At 40.7% G+C, this 21,727-nt stretch overlaps 1 protein-coding gene across 2 annotated transcripts in view; it reads left to right on the top strand.

The window, feature by feature from the left end:
- The first annotated feature begins 1,755 nt into the window (after positions 1-1,755).
- The window catches only part of Golm1 (golgi membrane protein 1), a 68,826-nt gene continuing 48,854 nt past the window's right edge, over positions 1,756-21,727 (top strand). For both annotated transcript variants that reach the window (XM_046425929.2, XM_046425930.2), the window contains exons 1-3: positions 1,756-1,914; positions 15,404-15,553; positions 17,115-17,294. In XM_046425929.2, the coding sequence (XP_046281885.1) occupies positions 15,425-15,553; positions 17,115-17,294 (309 nt within the window). In that variant the 5' untranslated portion in view covers positions 1,756-1,914; positions 15,404-15,424. The remainder of the gene's footprint in view (positions 1,915-15,403; positions 15,554-17,114; positions 17,295-21,727) is intronic.

The following is a 21,727-nucleotide window of genomic DNA, read 5'->3' on the forward strand; positions in this document are numbered from 1 at the left end:
ACATGTGCTATATATATCTATTTAAAACTGTATTTTAAAAAATCCAAATATTGTCAAAAGAATCTAATGAAAATTTGTGAAAATGAGTGATTCTCCTTTGGTAAAGATAAAGCTAATTCAGCCAGCTGTCTTAGCACCTAGACATATGGACCTGTTCCATAATGTGTTTAAGAATCACTGACTAATTAGTTGTTGATAAATGAGAGACACTAATGGAGACCTACTTAGAAGCAAATGAGATGGAAGTTATGGTTCACCAGTTTAAGAATGTAAAACATACCAGGAGAGCTGAAAGGGGCAAAAAAGGGAATTTACTATACCTGTCCCAAAATCCTGAGTGTGATTACTTAAGGACACAAGAAGATCTGAGTGAGGTGATATAAGTAACCTTATCAGCAAAGCCAAGGCTGATGTCCAACATGGACTCAGTTTTTCAAAGTTTGGTCTCATTGGGCAACAGCTTAACAGGTATAGGTACCAAAAAATCTCACTTTGGAATAGAGTAGAACATTACCCTATAGGGGACATACATTGTCAGCTCTTCTCTTTATTTCCTTTCCTTTTGTTTCACTTATCTTTTTCATTGTTTCTTGTCCCTTATTAATTTAGCCAAGAGGTTGGCTCATAAAGATATCTTTCCTGAAGTTTAAGATACTCATGCTAAAGTGATAGTGAAGTACCTTGGTCACCTTTTTCAAGGCAAATCTTTGTTCTGGTTAAATTTTATTTTAGCTGTGAGAAAATTCCCTTTGTGAGTTCGTGTTTTCCTTTTTGTTGTTGTTGCAGTGCTGGGATCCAATACAGGGCTTCATGGATGCAAGGCAAGCACTTTACCACTGAACTATATGTAGTCCCAGACTGCTAGGGTTTTTTTGTGGTTGGGATTTAAGAGAGGTGCAGAGGAAGGGGCTTCCTTTCTCAGACATCAGAGCTAGGAAAGCTTGAAAAGATAATAGAACTGTTCTATGTCTTGGCCATACTAAAAATATCTGGAAAGCTTAAAATCATTATTCAGTTTCACAATTCTGCAAGTGGGACCCTGGCATCTGAACGCTTTAAAAACTCCTCTCCAAATAATGGATGTCTAGCCAGTGCTGCCAGTTAAGAATCATTGCTTCAGAATTTTCTAGCATGATTACCTTGGAGGTCATTAGTTTTGTGGCATCCTCTCTGGGAGGTATGGCCTCACAATGCCTCTCAAGCATCGGTACGTTTTAAGAATTACCTGAGGTGCTGTTTAAAAGTCAGATTCCCAGGCGTCATCTTTAGTCCTAGAAGATCACGCTCGCTGGCGCCTAGGAACTAATGGTCACAGGGCAACGCCTGGTGGGGGAAACAAGACAATTTTTGGTGAGTATAGACCTCCTGAAACCTGTTTCTCCCTGATACCCCCCGCCCCCCTTACACTGGGCAGTTTTGACCCAGACCAGAAAAGATGACGACGAGAGTGTGGCAGGTGTGTGGCGCTGGGCGTGGTTGGTCTTACATTCGAGAACATTCCCGGGGAGGTGGGTATAGCCCAGGGACTTTTTCTCTTCCGCCGCTTCCCGGCTCCACACGTTCCTCAGAGGCCTGCAGTGGGGGGAGGGGGTGTGCCACAGGTTTTCTGGCTCCCGCGGAGGTGCGGGCACCGCCTGGGGTGCGCGCACCGTGAGGCCAGACATTCGCGCGCGGCCGGGCCTCGCCACCTCTAGCTCCCGGCGCCGCCTCCGCCATCCGCGCCGGCGGCGCTGCCCGGGGGCGGGGACTCGCGCTGCGGAGGCCACAGACGCGGCGGCGCTGGACGCGGAGGCGCGGGGCTCACTGCGCGGAGCGGGTCCGAGCTCGAGGTAGGCAACGGTGGCGAAAACCGGCCCGGGCGGCCTTGGAGCTGGGCTGCAGAGCGCCAAGCGGTCACCGGAGCCTAGGAAGGAGGTGAGTGGGTGGCGCGCGTCCCTGGCTTCCTGTGATCCCTCTCCTTTCCTCCTCAGCCCGGCACCTCCGAGACCTCGCGCGGGTCCCTGGAGACTCCCCCAGGCTCGCGCGGACGCTGCAGCCTTTTACCCGCTGCCCTCGTGGCTGGCGCCGCATCTTCGCGCGCGGTAGCAGCCCGAGGCTACCCGGACCCTTTGGTTGGATCCCCAAGGTCGGGCGCGCGGCCCCCTGGCCCTTAGGTGAGGGCTGTGCGAGCTCCCCCCCCCCCCATGAAGGCCAATTTCGGGCCACGCGGGGCCTTTCTTTTTGTTCTGAGCTTTGTCACGGGTGTCGGCATCCAAAATCAAAAGCGTGCGGCGACCCCTAAGTCACACTCGTTCTAGTTCTGCTGCAAGATTTGCACGAGGGCCAAAGGGCTGGCCTCTCTTCCTCCCTCCACCCTAGGCGCTCTTGGGCGGCCGCGGGTGCCCACGTTGCGGCGGTCGAGACCTGGCAGGTGACCCGGAGTTTGGCTCCAGGTCCTCCCTTCACGCGGCTGGAGCCCAGCTGGAGCGGGTTCTCCGCTGATGCTCCGGGTTCTAACCCGTGCTTCCTACGTTTGCCAGGATGCAGGAGCCGCACAACTTTGTCGGCTGTAAAATAGTCGCCAGAGGTTTTAAACACTATTTCACACCCTATTTAATATTTTTAGTGATTTTTTTAAAAAGCAAAGGAAAATTGGGAAAAAAATTACCAATTTTGATAAATATTCTTTTCAGTAGAATTTAAGAATCATTATGTTTGGAGGGCCATGATGACCTAGCCATTTTCAGATGTCTCATCTCCATGCCTGCAAAACCAAACTTGTATGACTTCCATGGCATGAGGTTTCCTTTGTCTGATTTGGGGTCTCTAGGCCTTATAATTATGCAAAAATTGAAGATCTTGGGTTGGATAAATAAGATGTATAACAGCCTGATAAAATATTTAGGAGTGTTAGAATGTCTCTGATTGCTGGCCACCAGATTAGCTCAAATTTAGACAGTTTTGGTATTTCTGAATTTGGGGGGCATGAGACCTGGGGAGGAATACAGTATCTTATCGTTAGTCCTTGTGGGTCTCTGAAAGCATTCTAGCTCTTTCTGCTTGTGTTACGAAACAAGTAAACTAAGCTCATGCTATTGAGGAAGAATGATTTTTAATTTCTTTGCAAGCAGAAACCATTAACTTGCTAAGACAGACTGTTCTTAGGCCAGACCCTTTTTAAGGTGTTGATGGACAAAAATAAATTGAATTGTTAGGAAGTTTAAAACGTTTGCTTTTAAGACATATTTCATCCTGAGGAGAGGTTATCACATTTTTCAAAATTGGCTTTGCACAAAAATGAAAGAAATGAGAGGAAAGGAGTACTGTGAAGGTAGGGTGGTCAAGTTGCCAATGACCTGGCCATTAGGAGCTAAAGCTTTCTCATTGCTGGCTACATTTAGAAATGGAAATGGAAATGTTCTTCATTTTCTTTTTCTTTCCTTTTTTTTTTTTTTTTTGAGGGATGGAACAGAAACAGCAGTGAGGACATAGGACCCTGACAGGCAACCTGCAGTAGCCCTTTGTTTATAAGGCCACCTTCCCCAGCATGAGGGGATAGCTGTTTTGTCTTGGGAAAGAACCTGGGAGAAATGCCTCTGTGTGGATGAGGTGGGAGGATGGAGAAGCATTTTAGCAGGTCCTGTTGAGCACTGTTACTAAAAGGTAGCTTTAAGACAGCCTGGTTCTAGAAGACCAGTTCTGATTCTCAAGAGTCCTGGGGTGGCCAGGGACAGAAGGTGGTTGAGAATTCTGTCCCTTTGACTTTAATTCTATTTCATTTTTATTTTTTCTTAAAAACACTTCTTTTTTGTTACAAAGAAGAAGGAAAAAAACTAGAAAATTTGTCTAACCATCTGCAGAAAAGTGGGAATGGTCTTAATATGCTTATGCTCTTACCTTAGAAAAGTGAGTGATATTTCACTTGCACTCTGTCTCACCACAAAAGTTCATTGAAGATTATTGTCATTTTCTTTTTCAGACTTTTCAAGTTACTGATGAAACTAGGTTAAAAGAGAGACTTCACTTGAAATTTAAGAAGTATTTCCTAAATCCCCAAAGTCTCTTTGGCTTCATACATTAAAAATACATGTCATTTCAGATTTTTACATCTTGATCTTATTTTCCTTTAACACCCTAAAGGATTATATTAATAGAATGTCCCCTGTTAAGATATTGAAGATTAATTAGTTTCTGACAAAAATTTACATATATAAATATTATATGATTACTCTGGTTTATATTATAAATTGCTGTGGTTTCAAAAAAATTTTTTTTGATCATTCTCATTGGTAAAAAAGCCTTTTTTTAAAGCATTTCCCTGTATGAGTGATTGTTATTTATAAATTATATATATTTAGATATATATACTAATTGTGGTTATATTGTATCTTGAAGCCCATATACACTTAGGGCTGGATTCATTGCCAGTGACAGTGGAGGTAAAACCTTATTCCATATGTTTTCTCATAATCTTGAGTGTTTTGGGCCTGTTTCTCTTCAGATCTGATTACATCATCATGGTTGTTACTTTGAGATGTGGTTCATGCAAAACTGACTCAGTGTTAAGCATGTGTATTTTCAGCCATGTTGCCTTTAAGTATAACTTTAATTTGTGTTTTTATGGAAACCTTAAAAGCATCCTGTCCTTTCCAAAATTTTGATAATCCACCCATCTATCCCATTGTGCATGTGCCAACTAAAATAGTTGCATTGTGCTGAAGGTGAAGGAAGGGAAGTAGGTGACCCTGTCCACCCGTGCCTTACTCCTCAGGCATTTCGGTGTTTTTTTTTGTTTTTATTTTTTTTTAAGATGTTGATTGACCTTTATTTTTATTCATTTATTTGTATGTGGTGCTGAGACTCTAACCCAGTGCCTCACACATGCCAGGCACTGCTCTACCACTGAGCCATAACCCCAGGCCCCACCTCAGTGGTTTTTGACAGGTGATCCTCTGACAGAGGGACACAGTGAGGATGCAGTGTTAGTTTCTGCTTACATTACTACTAGTGATGTTTTATGGTGATAAATATTTACTACTAATATGATGCAGTATGGCATAAAATAATTTGTGTACATGATACATACAGCATTGCGTGTCATACTTGTATAGTGAAATGTAGTTTCCTTTTTTTATTTTTTAAATGCATGACAACAGTGGAATGCATTACAATCCTTATTACACATATAATAATATCCTTATTACACAGCATAATTTTTCATATCTCTGTATATAAAATATGTTTATGCCAAATTATGCCATTATACATGTACTCTTTTCTTTTGCATTACAATTCTTAATACACATATATACCACAACTTTTCATATCTCAATTTGTATATAGGTATGTTGACACCAAATTCAAATCTTCATACATGTATTTTGTATAATGATAACCATCACATTCCACCATCCTTGCTAATCCCCTTTTCCTCCCACCCCTCTTCCCTGTCTAGAAATATCTTCCTCCCATGCTCTCCTTCCCTACCCCACTTTGAGTCACCCCCCTAATATCAGAGAAAACATTCAGCATTTGTTTTTTGTGGATTGGCTAACTTCACTTAGCATTATCTTCTCTAATGCCATCCATTTACCTGCAAATGCCACGATTTTGTTCTTTTTTAGTGCTGAGTAATATTCCATTGTGTATAAATGCCGCATTTTTTTTTTTTATCCATTCATTCACTAAGGGACATCTAGGTTGGCTCCACAGTTTAGCCTTGTGAATTGTGCTGCTATAAACATTGATGTGGCTGTGTCCCTGTAGTATGCTGTTTTTAGATCCTTTGGGTATAGTCCAAGAAGAGGAATAGCTGGGTCAAATGGTGGTTCCATTCCCAGCTTTCCAAGGAATCTCCATACTGCTTTCCAAATTGGCTGCACCAATTTGAAGTCCCACCAGCAATGTATGAGTGTACCTTTTTCCTCACATCCTCGCCAACACTTATATAATTTCTAGGATTTTTCCTCTCTAGCATCTTCTCTGCCCTCTGGGATGCGTGTGCCCTGCCAGTATACAGTGGTCTCTCACTTCAGCCTCAAATTGTAATTTTCTTATTGCATCCTCAGAAGAACCTCATGAAGGCAGGTATAATTGGTCTTCCCACTTTTTTTTTTTTTTTTTTTAATGGAGACTGAAAGGTCAAGTAATACCACAGCAGGCCCTTGTAGTTGAGCCTTTACTTGATGGTAAATGCTTTCTTTGATGTTTTCATTTAATTTTCACATTTAATTTTACCCTTACAGATAAGCCAAGAGGTTTGGAATGAGTAATTGCCCCATGTCACCCAGTTAGAAATGTTGCCTGCTCAAGGCAGGATCCTGGGTCTTTGTGTTCCTTGAGAGTACAGATTTTTTTCACTTTAAAATCATAATTCAAGTGGGTTTGAATGAGATCAGTTTTTTCTGTTTCTTATGGTATACATATGGTACTAATGTTTTTGTTTTTGTTATAATAAATGAAGAAGCTGTAAAATACTATGGGAATGCTAGAAATACAGCTTCAAGGCTTGCTAATGTTACAATTTTCTATCTTCCTTACATCTTAATTTTTTTTCATTGTTCCTTTTGGTTTTTATATTTAGAAGAAAGCTGATTGAGGGGGGAAAAAAAGAGATTGAATAGGAAAACATCATTCTTTCTCTTTCCCACTCTCTCTTTGTACAACTTGTATGCACCCTTCCTTAGATATACATTCTATATATGAAAAATATATTCACATACAGTATGTGTTTTTAAAAATTTATCAACAGGGCAGTGCTCAGTAGTAGAGTGCTTGCTTAGCATGTGCAAGGCCCCAGGTTCCATCCCCAGGACTGCAAAAAAAAAGCTGGGGCGGGGGGCATGGTTTTTTACATATCATTTTGCAACTTTTTTTCCTCCAAACATTTTTTGGGGAGGAAGGGGGAGCACTGGGGATTGAACTCAGGGGTTCTCCACCACTGAGCTACTACATCCCCAGCTCTCTTTATTTTTTATTTTGAGATGAGTGTCTCACTAAATTGCTGAGGGCGAGCCTTGAACTTGCCGTCCTCCTGCCTCAGCCTGTAAGAGTAGTGGGGTTACAGGTGTGTGCCACAGCACCAGGATTCACAATAACAAACTTTGAAAGCTTAAACCATCATTTTTTTATTGCCATCCTTCTGTGGGTTGATGGGTTCAACCAGGTGGTTCTCCATATGATGTTGGCCAGGACTGCAGTCATTTGGGGATTCAGTTTGGGGGGCTAGGATTTTGATGGCTCATTCGCTCTTACCAGTTCGTATTTTGCCTTGCTGAATTCTTAGAATGGACAGAATTTTAATACACTTAATGATCAGTTGATTTAGACAAAATATTTAAAACTACGATTCTCTAATTAGTGTTGTCAGAATTGGAGGTTTCTAGCCCATTATTTCTTGCTCTCTGTAATTGATTTTGGGGCAGTAGACAGAGTATTCCTTGTCTTCTCCCCATTTTTTCTGTATCAGTTGGGAGAGTCCTCATAGAAGCTGTGCTGCTGAGGACCCAGCTGTCTTTTCATTCTGATAGTTTTGAATAGATAGCTTCGTACATACCTCACAGCAGCTTTGATTCAAATGCTCAAAGGGAGAAGAACCTTAGACTAGGAAGTTGCTTTAAATGGAGTCCAATTTAGGTTACTCTTCTCAGAGAAATAAAAAGAAACCTTGTTTCTATAGAGCAGACAGTATAGATAAGATTTAGGGAAAAAGTTGTTGCTGCCTCTCTATGGATGGAAGGTAGGAGGCAGTAATGGAAGAAACCCAAAAGGCCAAAGAAGAGCTGGGAAAACAAACAAAAACTCAACCCCTAAATGGTAGGGAAATGCAGGTATTTCTCCAAAGATAAACACTATACCTTCTCTATCATACCTTTCTGTTTAAACATAGTCAAGAGCAGTAGACAAGTGTGGCTGGAAAGATTTGTCAAGAGTGAACAAGAGAACAGGGAGTGGGCCTTAATCTTTCATCAGCATTGTCTTCATCTGTTGTCACCACTACCCTACCTCCTCCCTTTGATTTGGTAGATGGAGTGGGGCCAGAAAATTTCTTTTCTTTTCCCTCCCTCTCTTTTTTTCTACCTTCCTTCCTTCTTGATTTCTTCTTCCTCCTCCTCTTCTTCTTCTTCTTTTTTTCAGAGCTTTATGGTTATACATAGTAGTTGGTGTCATCCCAATAAATTCATGAAAATTTGCATTTATAACAAATTCCAAAGTAATGCTGATGCTGCTGACTCTGGAACCACACTTTGAGAACCATTGAACTGTATTGGAGGAGAGCGCAACCCTTTTCTGTAAAGGATCAGATAACATTTTAGGTTTTACAGGCCACATGCTGTTACAAGTGCTCAACTCCTGTTTTAACCCAGTAGCCATAGACAATATTCAGATAAGCTGTGTGTTAGCTTTCTGTCGGTGTTACAAAATTCCTGAGGAAGTCAATTTAAAGGAAGAAAGATTTATTTTGGCTCATTGTTTCAGAGGTTTCAGTCCATGGTTGGTTGGCCCTGTTAAGTTGGTGCAGATGTAAGGATGATCATCATGAGGTAGAGCAGAGCTACTCACCTCATGGTGGAGGGGACAGAGACATCCCCTAACAATACACTATAAGAACTATTTTGATACCATTTACATTGTATTGTTTATTGTAAGTAGTTCAGATATGACTTGAAGAGTAAGGTATGTATAACATATGTGCAAACACTATCCCTGCTTATATAAGGGACTTGATCATCTTTAGATTTTGTATCCACAGAGGGTCTTGGAATAAGGGACAAGTGAATAAGTAAACAGGCATGTTGTGTTTTTGTAAAACTTTGCTTATGAACGCAGGTTTTAACTATGTAATTCTCACCTGTCATGACATTGTTATTTGAACTTTTTTCAATCATTAAAAAAAAGTGGCAACTTGGGGTTGGGGATGTGACTCAGTGGTAGAGCACTTGCCTAACAAGTGTGAGGCCCTGGGTTCAATCCTCAGCAACACATTAAAAATAAATAAAATAAAGGTATGGTGTCCAACTACAACTAAAAAATAAATATTAAAAAGAAAGTAGCAACTGTTCTTAGCTCATGGGTGGCTGGCAGGATTTGACCCTTGGGCTGTAGCTTGGGACTCCTGAACTAAAGGGAAGATTTGGAAGCACCTGCTGTGATGTGCTCTTGGAGACCAGGTGTGAAGACCTTTCTTCAGAAAACTCCCACGTGCTGGATAAAACAAGAAGGACTTTGGTTCTTTTATTCATTTTTACTCATCCACCTCACTTTTTGCCATTTCCACCACCTAACACTAAATATCATTCTCATTTTTAAAGTTTTAATTTCTAGAAACTGTCAGCTTCCAGAGTTGGTGAAAACACGGTGTTTATAATTGGGATTGAGGAAGTAGGAGGAGGGGATTCCATGTTCTTCCTGGTAAATTCGTAAAGCAGCTTCAGCAAGTACTGTGGACTTGATCATTTAATCCTCATTATATAGAGGAGGAGTAGACAGACATTTCCTAAATGGCCAGAAGATAAATGTTTAAACCTCACAATAAATAATAACCCTATACACAATAAATAATGACCCCATACGCTGTTTTAACTGTCCAATCTGCCTTGTAGCTGGAAAGTGGCTCTGGAGGATACTTAAAGGATGGGGCTCGCTGTGTCAGTAAAACTTGATTTACAGAAAAATGCTGGGTAGACCAATGGGCAGTAGTTTGCAGACCCTTGTTTCAGAAATATTCTTGAGATGGGGTAGAGTGTTTAAAACTGTCAGAAAAATCTGGTGGCCAGGTCCTTGCTGGGGCCCATGTACTCATTGCAGGGATTTCTGAACTTCCTGCTGAGGAATTCTGATTGTCCAGCTTGGGTGGGGCCATTCTTGAGAGAACAGATGGAGGTGTGGCCCTGACACTGTTTGGAGAAACTAGATTGTTTCTGGATTGGTGTTGGTTGGCCACAATCTGATCTGATTGTTCATATAGATATTTGGCTATATGATTAAAAACAACGTATGAAAAGGAAGTTGTTAAAAGTATTTAAGAGGTCTGGGGGCTCATGCATTTTTGACAAGTTGTCCATTTCATTTGCTTTTCCTTTTAAAAAGTTATTAGTGGCCTCTGTTTATTCTCTCTGACTTTCGTGCTCAAAATGGAACCCAGAGCCTCATGAACATGCTCTACCACTAAACTGCATGCCCAGCCCCTTTCTGTTCTCTTATAAAAACTTTTTTGTTTTATGGGCAAACAAGGTTGAATTTTTAAATTCAAGCCAGTAGGTGAGGCTCTATAGTTTTTTTCATGGCTTTTTTTTTCTTTTTAATTTATCAAGAGACTTTTAACTCAGAAACATGCCCATAAGGGGTTTCACAGAGGTTAACTGATTTGATTTAGGCTCATGATTTTTTTAGTATGTCAGATGCACATAATCAAACAGTAGATAAAACACATTCTGAAGCCTAAACTAAGAAGAGTATATTAATGTGTTTGTTTGATGTGGTGTATGTCCTACTGCCTTCTGTTGCATTCCCAGTTCACATGAATTCTGAAGTTGGGGATAGAAAAGTGTTTAAAGAATCTGGCCATCTTAAACTCTGGCTCTGAGTTATTAATCTCAGTCTTCATAGTCTTGTCACTTCTCTCCAGATCGGTCCCTGTCATTCAGCTGCAGTGGTTTCTATACCCCTAGAGGCCAATGATGAAGGGCCTTGCAGGTCTGAAGGCTCAGTGTTTGCTTTTCTTTCTTCCTGGCTGTCTTCTTACTCTGGCAGCATTTGCTCCCACTGGGAGCTGAGGGTACTTCTGACTTTGCTGTCTGTACAGCTTCCTGGGCAGCCAAGTACTGGGTCATAGTGAGGGGCTTCCTTTTTGTAAGTTGTAGTCTGAGATGTCTGCCACCATGGCAGCATCCATGATTCAGCTCCGGGCGATGGCCATCAGCCATGTTTCAGTGCACAGCAGAGCCAACAGGAGGAGAGCAGATGGTGATGTACTGTAAGGTAGAATGGTTGTAGAAAGAATACATTCACCACCTTTTTCTCATGAAGTAGGAAAGATTGAATCCAGAAGTGGTCTGTTACTCATCTTTCCACCCCTAATAATAGTCAGCATTTATGGAGCAATTACTATGTGCCAGTTATGGTTCTAGGCACTTTTCATATATTAACTCATTTGTGCTCCTGATAACCCCATGAGGGGGTCAATGAAGCACAGGAAGGTCCTGTGGCTCCTGAGAGGTGGGGCTGGAGTCCATAGGGCTATGTGCTTTCAGTTTGTTCCCTTAACATTACCCTGAGCTTTCTGGTGCTCACACCACACCTGACTCAGGGGAGTTGCTTAGTATTTTATTGACTGGTGAAGGAAGGAGACTATTAAACAGTCACCTGTATGTTTCCCTTGAAGTAAGAATCAAGTCTTTTTTCTGCTTTCAGATTTATGGTACACCTACCTGCCAACTTTTATCTGCTGGAATAACACCAGGTCTTGCAAGGGTCCCACCTGAAAATATATTCTTAGGGGAGTTAGTATATGACAATGATAGCTGTTCAAAGCACTAGATTAAAATTCAGTTATTCATTGGCGGGGGTTGCTAGGCATTAGAGGGAGCGAGAAGCTGTACTCACTGTATTTCCTTACTCCTTACATCAGAAAGGATTTCCAAATGGATGAACAATTTTATTTATTTATTTTTTTGTAATGGCAATTTAATTAATTAATTGATCGGGTTTTTTTTTGCAGCTGGGTGCATGCGGTGGCACATGCCTTAATCCCAGTGGGTCAAGAGGCAGAGACCAGAGGATCATGAGTTCAAAGCCCACCACAGCAAAAGCGAGGCACTAAGCAACTCAGTGAGACCCTGTCTCTAAATAAAATACAAAATAGGGCTGGGGATATGGCTCAGTGTTTGAGTGCTCCTGAGTTCAATTTCTAATAACCCCGCAAAAAAAAAATATATGTGTGTGTGTGTGTATATATATATATATATTTTTTTTTTTTTTTTTTTTTTTTTTGCAGTACTGGGGATTGAGCCCAGGGCCTCTTGCATGTTAGACAAGTGCTGTACCACTGAGCTACACACCCAGCCCTGGATGAATAAATATAAACATGAAACTGTATATAGTAAGCCCGCTGCATCTTCAGGTCCTGTGTCAGAGGATCAGAGGTTTCAGTCAACTGCTGATCAGAAAATATTTGAAAAAAAGTATGTCCCATGAAATGTGTGACTACTCACAGGAGGGGAGAAGGGTAAAGATTATAAGTAGTTTCAAATGTGTTTTCATCAGACCTTGGTTTGATCAGGTCAGATATTGTTGCTGGAAGAGTTTTTTGTTTTGTTTTGATCTCTTTGGGTGTTTTTTTTTTTTTTTTTTTTTGATTTTGGAATTGTGGATAAGGGATTATACATCTAGATAAGAGTTTGTAAATACAGATGGATGTTTAAGGGTATTCATGGCAGTGTTGGTTGAAATCATGACAGCACCTCTGTAGGAGATTGGTTAATGGTCCTGATACACAATCGTGGTATATTTAACTCTTTAAAAAGAATGGAGCAAATGGTGTGATCTTGTTTGGACTAAAAATATATTGATGCTTTTATGTGCATCAAGTTACTTCTAGAGTGACATCTAGATCAGTGGCTGCATATTTAAAGCCCCTGGAGAAATAAAATAATAATACCTGGGCCTCAGCTTAACCTCATTGCATTAGGAATGCAGGGGTGAGGCCCCAGAACTGCTATCTTAAGGTACCCCAGGTGATTTTGATATCCTTGAGATTTGAGGACCATTGGTCTAGAAAGATAAGACATTAGAAAATATTTTGAAGTGGGAAGTGGGAGATGTAATTTTTAACAGTACTATATAAAGTAATCCCCTTTCCCATTTGTATTACTAATATTTTTTAAACTATTATGAAGAGAAAAAAAGTAAAGAACTCTTGTATGATTCACATCAGCTATTATAGGCAAAGACATTTTTAGCAGGTCTGTACTCTTCTAGAAATTTGATATTTCTGAGCATTACTCTTTTACTATATACAGTGTTTGCTGATGTCAGTTGATAACTGAGTTAAGAATCCAAAATACCAGAAGTGGATGAAAATGGCCTGAGTGGGCACTGGGCTCAGGCATCAGTCTTTCATGGTCATGCTGAGGCACTTTATTATGAATGATTTAGCTAGATTGCTTATCCTTCCCACCAGGCTCCCACCCTAGTAGCTAAGCTAATTAAGAAAGAAGTTGCCTTTTTCTTTTTTTCGATGGTTTAGCTGATATATTTGACTACATGGAAAATAATATTGATAGGTAAAAGTGATGATAGAGCCATAAGAAATAAGTAAGTTTTTATAAACAAGGCTTTCAATAAGGAAAAACAAAAAGGCTGTAAAAGAAATGATTTGTATTTATAGTATACTACTTGGCTCTTCTATGAACTATTTATTTTGTGTAATAATGGAAGTATTGACTTGATTTAGCTAAAAGTTGTTCTGTCATTGTGCTGGGAAGATGGGGACATGATATGAGAGAATTAAATACTTGGTCTGCCAAGATGAGAAGACAGTGACCAAAACAAAAGTCAGTTTATGTACAGAAACTTAAAATTTACTCAAAAGCATACTATTTAGAAATATGGAGCAGTACATCAAAAGAAACTCAAGACTTGACAGTGATGGCCTTTGGGTCATACAGATAGAATGGGCAAGTGTGTGGCAGAGGCCCATTGTCTCATAACCTTTTTTAAATTTTATTTTTATTAGAGCTTTATAATTAGGCATAGTAGTGGGTTCATTTTGACAAAATCATATATATGAGGAATTTGATTTCAGTCCCCATTTGCCCCTTCCCTCCCCTTTTCCTCCCCTATTCTCTTTCCTTTACTGATCTTCCTCTCACTCATTTATCTATTTATCTTTGATTGGGACTTTCTATATAAAGGTGAAATTCTCTTTGGCACATTTGTATGTGCATGTAGCATGATTCTGTTAGAGTCATTTAATTGTTCTTCCCTGTCCCATCTTTCCTCCTTCCCTCTTATCCTCCTACTCCACTGGTTTTTTTTCCTGTATATTTATGATAGCTGATCCTCCACTCTCCCCACACCTTCTTCCCCTATTTTGCTCTAGTTTCTACATATGAGAGAAAACATTTGATCTTGACTTTCTGAGTCTGGCTTATTTTACTTATATTCTCCAGTTCCATCCATGTACCGGCAAATGCCATTTTTTCATTTAAGAAAATGCCTTTTGATGGTACTTTAGGACTGTCAGCTTACTGACAAGAGCTTTGTCTTGTAGCTTAGTCCCTGTTGGCCTCTTTCCCCCTCCTTCTTCCTCTTCTCCCTTTCCATCCTCCTCTGCCCCATCTTCCTTACCACATCTACCTCCTCCTTCCTCTTCCTGCCCCTTCTCCCTGTTTCTTTTCTTCTTTTTTCTCCTGTTTTCTTTCTCCTTTCTTTTTTGCTTCTTCTTTCCTCCTTCTTCTGTCCCTTCTGCCCCTTCTCCTCCTTACCCTTCCCTTTTTTTTCTTCCCCCCTTCCTCCTATCCATCTTTCTTTTTCTCTTTCTCCTCCTTCCTGCTTCTCCTTTCTTTGGCATAGAAGGGCCTCTGTTCTCTGAGATCGTTTATTGCAGTGTGGCTACCTTCACTCTGATAAAGTTCTGTTTTATCTGGCTCAGTAAAATTGGCGAATAACAACTTTCCTTGTTCTTGCTGACCTCTGCTCACATCCAGCCAGATCTGGTTTGGGGTTGAAGTCCATGAACAAAATTGCTAAAGCTCCTCTGTTGTGTTTTTGTGTACCCTATTTTTGCTAATACTGCTATGTGGCACATCACACTGCATTTATATAAATGATACCTCTAACATCAGAGAAAGGATTGTTCAGAGGGCAAGGTGGTGTTTGGCATGGAGTGAATACCTTATTTCCACCTTAAATCCCGAAATAGATTGGTCTCTACAACCCAGATTACAGCCAGATTGCACACCTCCCATTTCTGTCCTATGTCATGAAGGAGACACTTCTGCAGGTCCTGTGTGAAAAGTGACACTGAGCATCACTTACATGGGGCAGCTCACAGTTCTCTCCAGCATAGGTTTCCTGCTTTGCTCCAGAAACACCTTAATAGGATGTTATTAGTATCTCTATCAAAGGGTTAAAAAAATACTTCTCTTATTAGGCATCAAATAAAATTCTCTGTGGTGAATCCTGAGGTATGTATTCTTTCCAAGGTGAGATGGGTGTACTTCATATATGCCATTTATAGAAATGATTGTGAAGACAGTTTCACATGTCAAGGAGCACATGCCAGTCTGTGCTTCCTGACAAGATGGTTTCCCTGAGGGTGGCAAGGATCAGTGTTACCCACTTTGGGGATTGTAATACTAGAACAGAGGTTTGTTTACCTGTTTTTACTCTTGGGTGTTTTCTTTGTTTTTGTTTTTTGCAGCTTCTTAACCCCGGTTTTGAGATGATGGGATTAGGAAACGGGCGCCGCAGCATGAAGTCGCCGCCCCTTATTCTGGCTGCCCTGGTGGCCTGCATCATTGTCTTGGGCTTTAACTACTGGATTGCGAGCTCCCGCAGTGTGGACCTCCAGGTATTATGTCTGTTTATTTTTGTGGGTATGGATACAATTGAATATTTAACATTGTTGGGTGATGGTCCCAGGGGTTTGCTGTTAATTGTCACCCATGGTGCTCAGTGTACACTCCATGATAGGGGTTTTGGGCTCTACATCTGCTCCAGCCCAGCCCTGGAGCCGACTCTACTCCATTTCAGCTTTGGAAGGAGAGGACACCCTGTGATGGATTAGGATCACTGCCAAAGCCTCCCTCTGCTTTTCAATTGAGCATTTTGGTGGTTCTGGAAAGGCAGCCTGCTGAGGCTCACTGGCCACAGCCCATTTCCAGTCCTGGTGTCCACGTGGACATCAAAGTGATATTTGCAATATATTTGGATGATGAGTATAAGAAATGTGTTTTTAAAGGTGCCAATAATAACTTTAGATTTCCTGTGTCTTATGGCCATTCATGGGTTAAGACAATGCAGAGCAAGGACAGAGACTCTGTCCTTAACTATACTTTAGTGAGGCTCCTCTGAGCCCTCTTCTTCACTGGGCCTTGATCCTGACCCCATCCTCACCCTCGTCTTTGATCTTCCCAGCCCTGTTTTAGCAAAGAATCTGCTAGGTCATCTCATCACCCTGATAGCTGATCAAATTTCTCATCCCCCATCCTTGATGTCCAAGTCTTTGACCTGCCTTTAGCAAGAATCTTATTAAACCAGTTTAGTAAGAATCCCCCTAACCTGTATGCTGCTTCTTAGTAATCATGCATCCTCTGACCCCTTCACTCTGTTCATTGGCTATACTCTCCAACCACTTTTGCTTTATTGAGAGTTGAACACAGTTTTTCTTTACACTATTATAAGTCACAATCTCTGTTGGAATAGTCATGAGTAAAGTTTTCCTGTTCGTTTTAATATGTGTCAGAATAATTTTTATTTTTACACAAATTGCCTTTTTTTGTGTTCAAGTCCTACAAAGTTGGGATTTTGCTTTCCACATTTCACAGGTGGGCAGAGTAGAACACACAGAGATTACAAGTAGAACAGGGATTCTGACCACTGGGTTCTTGGCCATGGAACTCCATCCCAGCTGAGCATTCTCTGTTTTGTCCTCTCAAGCTAGGATTGTCCTCTTTATCTGCCCAGGATTACAGTCCTTGTAATTGAGCTTCCATGGCAGCCCCTGTTCTCTGGGCAGATGAGACCTTGGTTTCTGAGGTTGGAGAATTGAATCTGTTTTCAGACATTTTCTTATATGCAGCTAACAGAGAGCACGTAACTCTCAATATTCATGCCCCACCTTGTGCCAGGTAATGCACAGAACACTCTGGGTTTTTACTACATTTATATCTCATAAGCCCCTGTAAGGGGTGTAGTGATGGGTTTCCATTTTTCACTAGTAATGTGGAGGCTCAAAGAAGTGCATTCCTCTACTTAGAGCAGCATTTCTCCAGAAAGTCCTCTTAAAGCACATAGCCTTAGGCACATATTCTGTATGTAAGGTGGGGTGCAGGGTTGGCTCCAGTGAGGTCTTTGAGAAAGCTGAGACAGTCTCCCAGATGGTACGACCTCACCCTTTGGTTTCCTTGTAGTCACGAATCCTGGAGCTGGAAGGCAGGGTCCGCAGGGCAGCTGCAGAGAGAGGTGCTGTGGAGTTGAAAAAGAATGAGTTCCAGGGAGAGCTGGAGAAGCAACGAGAGCAGCTCGACAAGATCCAGTCTAGCCACAACTTTCAGCTGGAGAGCGTCAACAAGTTATACCAAGATGAGAAGGTATGGCCTGCCTCATTGCCCTCATATTTCTATTTCGAATGACAGTTTCTACCTTGGGTTAAGATTTATGTCATTATGTAGAGTGAACCTGTTGGTCAGGTTGGGCATCTCCTTCCCTTGGCCCTCCATTCCCCACTGAGCTCATCTTTGCAGTGGTGATGCAAGAAATGCAAAAGAATCAAGGTGGCATTGGGTTCTTCCTCTTACTGTCTTTTTTCTTATTTTCTACTCTGTGCCAGGGGCTTATATCTCACAGAGGAATAGTGTTTGAGTCTTCAAATATTTCACTGATATATTTAGATCTCTAAATACTAACAAAAAAAGTCGGGGCCAGGTGTGGCAGTGGCTTGGAAGGAAGATTGGAAGGTAGGCAGAAGCAGGAGGATTGCAAGTTCAAAGCCAGCCTCAGAAACTTATGAGGCCCTAAGAAGCTTAGTGAGACCCTGTCTCAAAAAAAAAAAAAAAGGCTGGGATTGGGGTTGTGGCTCGGTGGTAGAGTGCTTGCCTAGCATGTGTGAGGCACTGGGTTCGATTCTCAGCACCACATATAAATAAATAAAGGTCCACTGACAACTAAAACATATTTTAAAATAAAAAAGGACTGGGAATGAGGCACAGTGGTTAAGCCCCCCTGGGTTCAATCCTCAGTACTTTTTTTAAAAAAAATAGTAGGGAACTCAGAGTGTTGGCTTTTAAGTTTAAAACAACAACAACAACAACTAGATTTTGCACAGATTAAAAAGGGGCTTCTAGCTAATTAAAATATCACTTTTTCTGAGGATTGCAAAATTGAACTTTCTTGTTATTAACTGGTATAATGGTATTAGTTACTACTGTCTTCTAAAGTACATCAAAGTCATGATTATTTGTTATCCAGAAGGCTTTGGCTCTTACTAATGCATATGTCTCTCCCTGGGGAATGGTTGATTTATTAGAAGGAGGTTGTACCTCAAGATCCATTATCTCAGATGTGGACTTGGTTTTAGTATAAACTAGTGCCCAACACTTCACTAGAAAATGAATCATTTCTAAGGAGGGCTTCAGACTTTTCTTTCCTAACTGATTTAAAATGCAAGAAGTACTTTCCTTCACTTGTAACATACTTTCACTGTTCACAAACTCATACATCTTCCAAGGGAATTGTTCTAGTTTCCATGTTATAATAAAGTGCTTCATTATTTTTCTTTGCTGGAAGATACTATTTGTGTTCCTGAAAACCTCTTTGAATATAATGGGACCTGGATTTTTCTCAGTGTATATGTAGACAGTTTCCCTAAAGATGGGTTTCTTGGAGGAAATAAGAGTTTATTATGTCAAACTCAAAAACTGTAAAAAGATTTTATTTGGGGGTCTTAGGCATTGCAGTTTGTGAGACACAGGTTCATATAGCTATAAGAGTAAAAGCCTCCTCACGGGATGAAATGAAGGGGGATATCAGCCAGGTGGAAAACCAGGTGACTTTCCCTTGCTTCTTTTTTTTTTATTGTTTATTTTTCATTTTGACACAGGGTCTTGCCAAAATTGCTGAGAATCTAACTGTTAGAGTCTGTAAACAAGTCAAAATAACATCTGGCATTTTGCCAGGGGAATGTTAGAGGTGGTAAACAAGTCTGGATGGTGCCTGGCAAAATGCCAGGTGTTATTTTGACCAGTGGAAGCCGTTTATTGTAGGACAGGAGCAGTATTTATACATTCCACACAGCTTATCTAATTAACATAAACTAGATACATCAGTCAACCAATCAGGAATCTCCACACTTAATAGCTCACTTTTGTTACTTCTCAAACCACTCCCTCTGGCATTTCGCCAGGCACCATCCAGACTTGTTTACCAACTCTTACATTCCCCTGGCAAAATGCCAGGTGTTATTTTGACCAGTGGAAGCCGTTTATTGTAGGACAGGAGCAGTATTTATACATTCCACACAGCTTATCTAATTAACATAAACTAGATACATCAGTCAACCAATCAGGAATCTCCACACTTAATGGCTCGCTTTTGTTACTTCTCAAACCATTCCCTCTGGCATTTTGCCAGGCACCATCCAGACTTGTTTACCAACTCTAACATTCCCTTGGCAAAATGCCAGGTGTTATTTTGACTTGTTTACAGACTCTAACATCTAACTAAGTTGCTCAGGCTGGCCTAGAACTTGGGATCTTCCTGTCCTAGTCTCCTTAGTTGGCTGGGATTATAGGTCAGCTTCTCTTTGGTTTTTTAAGCTTCACTTTTAAAAAGGGAAGGCATGTGTATAAAAACTGAGAATCCATTGGAAAGGGAAATTTTAGTTAACAACAAACAATCCTAAGATCAGTATTGAAAAGCCAGAGGCCACAGTCAACAGAGTAAAAATTTTCAGTTGAAGGAGCATCAAATAGCTGTTTGAAAAGAGAGTCTGTTTTCATTGAGAGTTTTAAACTTTCAGGACATGTAACATAAAGTTCTTTTTATTGTGGGAAGCAAGGATGGGTTCCTCATCACATCTTAGCCCCAGGAGGATTTTAGCTATACTTTGGTGTGGTGGAGCTAGCTTCTGGGTCAGGAGACCAAGGTGGAATTTCCTTAGTCACATAATTTTAAGCAAGTCGCTTAATTTCTTTGGATCTGTTTTCTGAACTGTCAAGTGGAAATAATGACAGAATCTCCCATATAGGGTATCTGTGAGGATTCAGTAAGATATGACTTATAAACTGGGCTTGGTGGTGTAGACTTGGGGAGGCTAAGGCAAGAGGATGGCAAAATAAAATAAAAAGAGTTCGATGTAGCTTAGTGGTAAGATGGCCCTGAGTTCAAACCCCAGTCCAACAAAGGAAAAAAAGATAATACTTCTGAAGGGTTTAGGAAGGTGCTTGACATGGAATAAAAACTCAAAAACTCACAGCTAGTGTTATTATAGCTAATCCTACCAGCAGTGTTAGCTAGCAACACAAGAGTACTAGTAGTAGAAGAGCTAGCAGTAAACCACAGTGGCAATAGTGATAATGGTATGTTTTTTATGAATTTTATCTTAGCCCAGTCAAGCTGCTATAATGAAAAGCCACAGACTGGGTGGCTATAAACAGCAGACATTCACTTTTCACAGCTCTGGAGGCTGGGACGTCCAAGATCATGACAGTCACTAATTTTGTGTCTTAAAGGCCTGTCCATGGCACCTTGTTTTTGTGTCCTTGCAGGGATGGAGAAGTCAAGGCAGCTCTCTGAGGTTTGTTTTATAAGGACACTATCCCATTCACGAGGGTGGAGCCCTCAGGACGTAATTTCCTCCTAAAGTCCTACCTCCTAATGTAGTTCTTTATTAGAATTTTCAAGGGTCATCTAATGGTCTAACACAAGTTAAGTATCCACAATGCTTGGGACCAGAAGTGGTTTGGATTTTCAGATGTTTTTGGCTATAAAGATACTGGGATATATATATATATATATGTATATAAATATATACACATATATATATAGAAGGACTATAATTAAATTTTTAGCTATAAAGATATTGTTATATATATATATATATATGTGTGTGTGTGTATATATCCATATATATATATATATATATATATATATACACATATATATATATGTATATATATATATATGGATATTTGGGGGCTGGGACCCAAGTCAAAAACTGAAATTTATTTGTGCTTCATATGCTCCTGATAGTCTTAGCTTAAAGAAAATTTTATGTATTATTTTTAGTGCACATGTGTTTTGACTTGTCACATGAGGTCAGGTGTATAGTTTTCCAATTGAGATACCAAGTGGATATGTGAAAAGATTCAGATTTTGGAGCATTTCAGACTTTGGATTTTCAGATTAAGGTTGCTCAACCTGTAGTGATTGCCAGCTATGGGAAGAGATGGAGTGCCAGGACCTGTGAATGAGGTTGGTTGGCAAACCCCTCAGGACCTTAAGATTTCCCATCTCATCAGTGTTCCTCACCTTGGGCAGTTACTGTTACTGTCTTGGGGTGGGCGTTGTCTCTCTCAAGTGAGGATCAGACAAAAGCTTTGAAAACCAAACATATCAGAGTAAACCTGGTGAATGCTTTTTATGATGAAATTATTGCATTGGGTCAGATTTATGTGATAGAATTTTCTGGGTTTATGGAAATGATCCTCATTTTGTGCTCTGCAGTACAGTAGCCAGTAGCTACATGAAGCTATTGAATACATAAAATGTGGCTAGTAGAATTGAGGAGCGAATTTAATTTTAACTAATTTAAACAGCCAAATATGACTCAGCTGCCTTGGCTGGCAGAGGTTTAGGGAATTGACAGGACTCTGTTAAGAAGCCCGATTTGCCAGGCTGGGGTTGTGGCTCAGCGGTAGAGCGCTTGCCTTGTACGTTCAAGATCCTGGGTTCGATCCTCAGCACCACATAAAAATAAATACATGAAATAAAGGTATTGTGTCCAACTGCAACTTAAAAAAAAATA

The sequence above is a fragment of the Marmota monax genome, unplaced genomic scaffold (assembly GCF_021218885.2).
Source record: "Marmota monax isolate L192 unplaced genomic scaffold, Marmota_monax_Labrador192_F-V1.1 WCK01_AAM20220418_F8-fsc00265, whole genome shotgun sequence".
Lineage (NCBI taxonomy): Eukaryota > Metazoa > Chordata > Mammalia > Rodentia > Sciuridae > Marmota > Marmota monax.